The 9,210-nt window shown below is 38.3% G+C and overlaps 1 protein-coding gene across 3 annotated transcripts; it reads right to left on the reverse strand.

The window, feature by feature from the left end:
- Positions 1–1,391: 1,391 nt before the first annotated feature.
- card19 (caspase recruitment domain family, member 19) lies at positions 1,392–7,425 on the reverse strand. 3 transcript variants are annotated; one of them, XM_088636930.1, is made up of 6 exons: positions 7,327–7,413; positions 6,209–6,348; positions 5,326–5,482; positions 4,683–4,751; positions 3,173–3,241; positions 1,392–2,871 (listed from the first exon to the last, which is right to left on the reverse strand). In XM_088636930.1, exons 1-6 carry the CDS (start codon positions 7,331–7,333, stop codon positions 2,756–2,758), a joined length of 558 nt encoding a protein of 185 aa, XP_088493056.1. In that variant the 5' UTR covers positions 7,334–7,413; the 3' UTR covers positions 1,392–2,755. The 3 variants fall into 3 exon arrangements, with proteins under 3 accessions (XP_088493056.1, XP_088493057.1, XP_088493059.1); XM_088636931.1 differs by lacking the exon at positions 6,209–6,348 and having other exon boundaries at positions 7,327–7,425; XM_088636933.1 differs by lacking the exon at positions 4,683–4,751.
- Positions 7,426–9,210: the final 1,785 nt, after the last annotated feature.

Below are 9,210 nucleotides of genomic sequence, written 5' to 3' on the forward strand. Positions count from 1 at the left end.
GGATCCTGTTTTATGAAAGGTGCTCTATACAATAAAGCATATTATTACATATTTATCCACTAATATACTGTATACTATATTATCATGCATCATCAGTAAGACTCCTGTATCTTGGCGTGGGCTGTATAAAGCTAGAGCCTATTTCCTACCCTGGAGGCACAGGACAGAAAGCAAGACTCAAAAGAGCACAAGATGTGTGGGGAGTACTCTGGCGCACTCTGGCTGCTGTCACATCATCCAGGTGGATGCTGCACATTGGTGGTGGTGGAGGGGAGCTTGGACTGGAGTGTCCAGAAAAGTCCTATTTAAGTGTAAGCAGTTAATAATGAATTAAAACTGTGTGATAGCGGTTGTTTTCTGTCAAGTCACCTTGTTCCCCTCTCACACACCTTTACCTTCCTAAAATGGTAAAGAAAAGACAAGGATTCATTGGTTTCCAACGAACTGCTAATTAGAGGATGGGTAAAACTGTGCTTTGGAATCTTTCAAACAAATTAATCTTTCTGCTTTCAATACTAAATCTTTTGAAAGAGTTAAAATGACTTTAACATCGTCCCACGAGCTGTCAGCCAACATTGAAGCATTTGGCTACAGTGATTCTTGCAAATCTCTCCGCATTATCAGATCCACTCTTGTCACTATTCCCTAGGATTTAAACATCATTTTATACCACCAGGGGTACAGCACAATGTGGATATGATCAGACTTAATATAAGTACATCAAGCAATCTGAATTGCTGAGATGCTTATATGAAATGATTAAAACACTAGCTAAAATATTTTTCCTCAGCTCTAATCTCTTCTAAAAAAACTAAACAGGAACTCTCCCTCAATTTAAATAATGTCTTGTTTGTGGTAAGCTGCATCACCCCCAGAATTAGGTATTATCAATACTATGGGTAGAAATGTTTTACTGCAGTGAAAGTACAAATGTACTGTGATGTAAAATAAAATGGAGTGTTTTAAATAAAACAGATTTTGAGCAGTACAGAAGAAGGCATAATAAGAACAGAACAAAGTATTGAGACTTGCATCCCTCAAAGATAATGTATTTAATTGCATTGTTTCTAATTTAATATGAAAGATTTTGACTTTGAAGTTAATTTCAGCTGTAATATACAGCCATTGTACAATAAAGCTGCACTGGCAGATGTAAACCAATATTTCTCTGACATGGTCTGTTCAAAAACATAATACTCAGCACTTAAACATTCTTTCCATATAAGCACTAATAAGATCACAATGATTGATGATCACAAGTAATTATTAACAGAGCTTAAAACTCTAGCTTAACCTAATAAATGCTTAGGGCAACTCTGTTATAAAATCTTCAAATAATTTAACTTGAATAACTTAAAGACACAGGTTTAATGCAATACCACGAAACAAGGTTGTCTTAATTTTTTTTTATTTTTAAAAAGTTCACCAAGGACAGGATTCACAAAATTTTCCTCTGCTTATATTTTAAATATAAGAATTTGATCCAGTAAAGGAAAGGCATTTTAAAGCATGGCACTGAGGAATCAAGGCACATAAGAAGGGTCTGGCATTTAGCTGTGACAGTCCACACACCTGCCTCTTCAGGCTACCCTGCCAATAGGACAGCATCTGAAAGCATACTATTAATAGCACCAAACTCTGCCTCTTGTCTTTGGTATGGCAAGGTACTACATTCATTCCTCAGAGCGTATGCCAAATCTTATCAGGACTTGGAAATCATTGGTTTAAAGTCTTCACTGTGTAATTCAACAAGGACTATAAGATACTGCTGGCATAAATGCTTAATTAGAGACACGTTTCTCCTGATTCATAAAATCCAAAAGCAATGAGATAGAAGAAATCAGAATCCCTTCAAATAACATTTGGACATACTTTCAAATGCTACAAAAAATTAGCTTCGTATGTAACCAACATCACTGCACCCGGAAGATGTTGCAAAAATTTGGAACTGATAATTACATTTTGTGCTTTTCTTATTAAAAAAATAAGAGTTACAGACTGAGCATGCATTAACTTGTAGATAAACTCAACCATTTTTTAACTAGATATTCCAGGCATGGCATATGGAAAAATGTACATAAGGAGTAATCAACTGAAATGCACTTAAAACACCCTTTCACTTCCTTCTAAAACTTCCAGAGAAGTTACTAACAAACATGTACCTTGTGCATGCCCTGAGTAACATGTCTGAAGTCATTTTCTTGATAGGAATATACAGTCTTTACAAAGCTGTGGAACAGGAACAAAGATTGTTCAACCATTTACTAAAATGAATTGCTTGTTCTTATAGAATTAGAAAAGAAATGTGTTTCAAATCGCGTGCAAATTGTACACACTAAGTAAACTAAACCTTGTTCCATTCTAAAGTAGAAAATTCTGCTCCTGCAGAACAGTTCAGAAAATGCAGATCTTGATGATCAGGTGATAAAAATATAAAAGAGACACACTCTGCATACTCTTATGAAGAGTATAGAAACGTTAAGCCTGCATAAAACAATGTCCAACTTTAAATATTATAGCAATTGTATTATAGCAAATGTATTATAAAAGGCTCCTGGGATTAAAATGCACCAGTAAAATAAATATATACATTATATATTATATACATGCATAAAAACAGCAACTAGAGTCCTACTGCATCTTGTTCAATAAAGAAAACGTATTTTCTTTAGTGTTGGCCTGAGAATGGCAGACTCAATGAGAGCAACACTACAGCTTCCACTGATTGATATCAAGCACATGAGCACTGCGAGTGTTACTGGCGTGAGCTGCTGTCCTTGGCGTAAGATACTAATACTTCTTTAGCTCGTCTGCCCAGTCCTAGGGCAGTAAATCCCAAAATCTTTTTGGCATCTCCAAGAACTTTACTCTCTGGAAAAGAAAAGATCATTGCGCTGAGCAAACAGCTACCCATGCATCTAACACAAACACATCACAGAGAAAGATGGCACGAAATGTTTTTTTACCCATCTTTCACGCAAAAATGAAACAATGAAAAACAAAGGAAGGATTCCCATCTATACTTCCCAAGTCTAGAAACTTTTATAAAAGTTATATTTCCATGCATACTCTATAACTAAAAAAATTACATTGTTTAACTTATTATTATTTAATCATAAGGCACCTATTGCTCCACATGTTGGAACTGCTTGAACATTTCAGAGTGACTCACCTGCACCATAATAGTAGAGAAATGCTGCACCAACAGCAACACTGAAACAACTGATAAAGAACAGTGGACCTGCAAGGCAAACACAGTTTGACTGTCCTGGTCTATTACATATTAAACTAGTTAGTAAAACAAGAGCTGATGACAGGCCTAGCATGAGCAACATGGATACTATGGGGGTGTATAATGATGTTAATTTAATTGACCTTTACATGCTAAACACAACAACAGACTTTACACCCAAATCGCATACAGAAGTGGTTCCTTCGTGTGCCTTTTTGCCAGGAAGTACAGGATACTTATCAAGTTAACTGGGCTGTTTGAACAACTATCAGTATATCCTGAATGAAATCTACGCACCACGGAGCAAAATAACATTTGGTCCAGCACATTAACAAAGGGGACCATTTGAAATGTGAAGTCACAGTGACCTCTTGAACAAACAGCTTCGTAGCACAGGCACAGACGTGAAAGGTCACACTAAGCTCATATAGGACCCCACTGATTTATTCTGTTATGAGCAGAAGGAGATCTTTCATGATCTGATTTATGTGGGTTTACCAAATGTTATACTGCTCCAGTGCATACAGCTTTCACCATTACTGTTGTTTAAATAAGCCAGGTAGCTTCATAAACATCTTATAAGTGATGTTTTACCTCATTTGTGTGCTCTACACTGTAGACATATTGTAACGTGAAGTCAATTAATCACAGTGTCATAATTAATCTATAGATGCATGTGCCTTTGAAAACTATATTCCAGGGCTACAGGCTCTGGACCGATCTGAGAAGATATACATTAATCAAACTTCCACTCAGCACAGGGGCACTACACGCTGAATTCAATCCCGGTTTAAAATGTTAATGTCTGTGTGAGTCAGTTAAAGACTATTCTGCTGATTTCTGTCAGATGACAAAGACTGAAAGAAGATCTTAAACAGGTTATAGGATCTACCTGTTAAAATCATTTTGTATCGGTAGACACAGCCCTCAACAATAAAGGTTTTTCCATCCAATATTCTAAACATATTACTTTTTTTTCTAAAATACAATTTTCCTTATGACAAGATTACTATAAATTTATTTCAGCAGCCACATGCAACATGACGTAATACAGTATACTGAACCAACATACTGTTTTTGTGACATACTTCAGTAAAAGAGGCTCTTTCCTATGTCTCATGTATCCTGGACTGTACAACACATACAGCAAACAGAAAAAATGTTAATACTCTACTCTAAAATGTTAGAGAATGCTAATGTGTTAAGACACCAGTTAATGGCATTTAAGGGTTACTCTCAGTATCTCTCTCACCCTTAAACATGTTGCCAGAGTTACTGTTTAACCTGCTGTTATGCTCTATCAATTAGTATTTCATTGAATCTAAAGAAACAAAATACAAAAGAATAAATTAAAAAAGGCAGACTTCCTTGGAGAGCCACTGTTCAAGAAATTTAAGAATGCAAGCACTTATAAAATTTAGGATTATTAGTATTATATGGTTTGATTTACCCCTGTCATTAAGAACAAATTTCTCTCTGAGGTCTGGGTGATTGTTAGTTCCTTTAGGCTCTGCTGTTTCTGGGAACAGAAGTAAACAGTTATTTCCACTGCACAAAACACACAGCTAAATAGTAACACATCAACTGTTAATGTATCATTTCTTTTCAAATCCTTGATTACAGTACTATTTTACATCATTTGGTAAGAAACATGCTGTAATTAGAGGTGCAGAAAATTAAATTAAAAGGTTTGGTAGAGAAATACACTGTTGCCACAGAGTGGTAGTTATTTTATGTGGGTGAACAAGGAATTAAACCCTACTGTTTTTCTGTACACTACATTTCACAAGAATATGTTTTAAAAATCAATAACTCCATGTGATACGTTATCTAACCATGCATAGAAATATGACGTTAAAAACAATTCATGAGCTATTACTCATGAATTCCACAAATGAAGCTGGCTGATATGAAAGTCTGGATGAAAGATGAATGAAACTGATCTGGTTTGAGAAATCAAAAAACCCAGATTCTTTAATAGGACAGGAGAACAGACCCAGGAAAACTGAACCAGGCAAGCGTTTCGACATCTGTCCTGATTGCTTCCAGAGAACGACAGGACAGAAGCTTTGATGATGGCTAGAGAAACTCACCTCTCTTGCTCATTCTGCTTGGCAGGCTGACGTAGATGTCCTCAGCGTGGATCTGCAGAGCTCTGTAGAACTCGTGACAAGCTTCCTCTCCCTTCTTCTGCAAGTGAGTCAGGAGCTCAGCCAGTCGGATGCCAGTGGGGACTTTCAAGTTTCTGAACTAGAGAGCAAACAAAGGTCACTCTTCTACTGAAGGGAATGACAAATGCTACCCTGTCCAACAATAGTCGTCCCTAAGGCTTTTAGCTATGTCAAGACGATGAAATTGACACATTTTTTACAATACTGAGGATTAAGTTATTATTTTAAGGACATACAAGAGAAGGTATTCAGGATTAAAACAAAAGCTAAGAAAGCGTTATGTTTTCAGTGATGACTCTAAATCAAGGCTCAGGCTCACTGTTAATCAAATGGACGTGTGAATCTCTTCTAGTGACCTCCTGTACCCATAGGTCCAACCAAAAGAATTTCTTTGGTTTATGTAGATCTCTGGTACCAGCATCACAGGGTTTATACACAAGATATTTATAAGAAATAAGATATTTATTTAATGCTTACTTGTCGACTACATACGCATTAGTAAGTCAATGTAAAGGGCTGATTGAAATGGTTCAATATGATTTCTTTTTATACCATTTTTACTGGCTTTTGCTCTATCCGTTCATCGTGAGGGTAGTTCAAAACATAAAACAAGACATACAGTAGCTGATGCATAAATATAGACGCATATTAATATTGCAAGACTGACTCAGAAATGCACTAAGGTCGAATTTGCAGTGTGTATATAAAAAGCATCTTGGGGAAGAGTGAGCTGCGGTATAGCTATATGTCCTAAAAAAACGTTGTCGCTGTTACAGTAAGTCGCTTCATAGCAAAATACACTTACTTTCTGCGCTTCCTTGTCAGTCAGAATTTGTGGGTAAATTCTGTTGAGCTGCAGAACAAGTCTATCGAGAAGCTCCGTGTCCAGTCTTCTGTCTCCTCTCAGATAAGGTGTGTCCTGAAGCAGCTGATCATGGTAACTGTCTGTGATTCGTGATACAGCAAAGTCCACACTTACTGTAATGTATATTCGAGTGATGTTCTTCCGCTCCTTCTGTTAAATGCTTATTAATTTATAGTTTACTAGTCTTTCGTGATAGTTACGGGCATTGAAACAGAGCAGAACTGTGGATCGAAACTGTCCCAAGTCCCGTCCAAAAGCAGGAAACAATATCCCTAATTACTACTAATGCTTCATTTGCTGTTTTTTTTGTAAACTATATGTACACATTTGCGGTTCAGAGCATTTTTTATCTAGAATTATATTTATAGTAGAACCCAGCATGTAACGATATGGTTAACATGAACACAAACACATTTTCAGGGCTGTTTCCCTCTTGCATTTAAAGATGATAATTGTACAATACAATAAAGCCAAACTCTTGTCTGTGCATCTGCGTGCAATACGAGCTTTTTTATTACTGCCAAGTGTCTACATGTCTCCACCCTGGAAAACGCCTTTATGACTCATCGCAGTAACTACAGTACATAAAACAGACAAAGCATATGCACTGCTTTAAAGCTTAACGAGTACCTCCATTTAGGAAAATAAATATAGAGCAAAACCGAAATGAAAAAAAAAACATGCATTTCAAGAGTAATATTATGTGCAAAACACTTGTCAAATAATAATTTACAATGACTTTGAAAGACTCTGCAAGTTGCTGAAAGTTCGTTCAACGCCGAGGTTGCCAAATCTGGTGCTGTTCTGCACAGCAACGAAACCTCAATAAGAAGAAAACTGAGTTTGAACAGAGTCAAATTGTATTCATGGTCGTTACAGTAATCACACACCTTATTGCAGCTCGGGGAGTAAGGTCAAACAACAGCCCCCAGCAGGTCGTAACGCTTAACCCAGCTACAAGCTGTACAGCGGCACCAGGTGGAAACTGTACTGTACGTGAAACACCCCCACAAACTAGTCCAGATGAGTCAAAATAGTTCCATCTTTTTTTTACTAACCTGACATAGTGGAAAACTCCTGCAACTTCTGTCTTTCTGACAAGTTCCCCTCAACAACTTCCTCAATTCTGTCCCTCCCATCATGGTAGACCGGGAAACCCAGCACGGCGACGTGGGGTTAATGCCCTCGTACGTCACAGGCGCGACAAGAATCTCTTAAGGTGGACTGTATTTCAGAAGTGTCAAAATCGTTAAGGTGGAATGCAAGAGATCCTTGTAGTAAACCAGGGTGGGGCAAACTATTATAGTACGGTTTTTACAGTTTTAACCGGCCCTTGAGGTCAAAAATAAATTTGTCAATATTCGCCATATCCCACCTTGTTTGGTGCTATTTTTTCTTGCATTTCAATATTCCTGCCGTTAGACGGCGCACGAACGCAATACCATTTTGATTCACCGGTTAAGAGGGGGTCCATCGTGCTGGGAGGAGGGAATGAGCGGCGTGAAAAAGCGGAAAGTCGACCGTGAATGCAGCCTTCAACAAAGAATGAACTGCAAAATACTTTTTCACAGAGGTTGGAACAAAGGCTGTATGCTTAATTTGTAAGGAAAGTGTTGCAGTGTTTAAAAAAATACAATCTCAGTCGGCATTTTTCTAACAGACATGCTGACTATGCTAGCAGTCTGTCATGCCCGAAGAGCGGGCTAAGAGCTTCCAAACTAGCCGCTAGTTTACAGTGATTAATCGATTATCCGAGCGCTCTTGCTTTGATATAACCAAACAGCATGATTCATACATACTTGAACCTGCTTCAAAGAATGCGTTCAAAATTATTTGTACTTTTCAAAAATACTTGAAGACCAAGAATGAATAAAAAAAAACATTATTCGTCGCTCTTAGTATTGACTCTCCTTTGTGAGAATGCACGTAAATAATAATGATTGTTGTGAGCAATGAAGTCTGCATATCCCCAGAGAACCCTGCTGTATTTACTTTCTTTGTCCAGGAGATGGTACCCTTGCTACACAGAATTTATTGGCCAATACATTGCACGCCAGCCGGCAGCCGTATCACCCTGCAGCTCTCAGCTGGCTACCCACTGAAGCTAAGCAGGGTTGAGCCTGGTCAGTCCCTGGATGGGAGACCTCCTGGGAAGCTATGGTTGCTGCTGGAAGAGGTGTTAGTGGGACCAGTGGGGGTGCTACAGTCTGAATGGGTCCTAATGGCCCGGTATAGTGGCGGGGACACTATACTGTAAGGGGGAACCGTCTTTTGGACGAGACGTTAAACCAAGGTCCTGACTCTCGGTGGTCATCAAAGATCCCTGGGCATTTAGGGACTAGGGAGTTATCTCGGTGTCCGGGCCAAATCTTCGCCCTCGGTTTTCACCGTGGCCTCCAAATTGTCCCCATGTGTGATTGGCCTGCACTGGCCCTGAGGTGGACTGGCGTCCTGTCCAGGGCGTACCCTGCCTTGCGCTTATTGCTTGACGTGCCATGACATTGCACGCCTTCTTGGTACATGGGATGGCTGGAGTATATAAGAAGGGATCTAACCAACCATGCCTGCTCTTTCAAGTTCAAGTTCATTGTCATTACACTCATATACATGGTATATGGTATAACGAAATGCTATTTAGCTAGCTCTCGGACATAAGTAGTACAAAGAGAAAAAAAACAACAACAACAATACAATTGTGTAGCAAAAGAAAGACAGAGACAACAGGCAAAAAAAACAAGAACAGACGATGTGCAAAAAACAACAACAGGCAATGTGCAAAACAACAAAAAGGTAACAGGTTATGGGCAAAAATATGCATCAACAGAATAAAATAAAGGGATAGAAATGATGGGGAGTGAGCTTTTGACATGTGTGGTAGAGGTAGATTTTCAATGTGTGTTTGGGTTTTTGGTAAGAAAGAAAGGAAGAAGGCACTGTGAGGT

The sequence above is a fragment of the Lepisosteus platostomus genome, chromosome 6 (genome assembly GCF_059453375.1).
Source record: "Lepisosteus platostomus isolate fLepPlt1 chromosome 6, fLepPlt1.hap1, whole genome shotgun sequence".
In the NCBI taxonomy this organism is placed as follows: Eukaryota; Metazoa; Chordata; class Actinopteri; order Semionotiformes; family Lepisosteidae; genus Lepisosteus; species Lepisosteus platostomus.

Excerpts from the sequence above, each read along its gene's own strand:
- card19 (XM_088636930.1), bottom strand. Across the intron at positions 4,752-5,325 it reads AAGCAGAATGAGCAAGAGAG|AAACAGCAGAGCCTAAAGGA; the intron begins GTGAGTTTCTCT and ends TTCTGTTCCCAG. Across the intron at positions 3,242-4,682 it reads ATTTGTTCTTAATGACAGGG|GTCCACTGTTCTTTATCAGT; the intron begins GTAAATCAAACC and ends TTTGCCTTGCAG.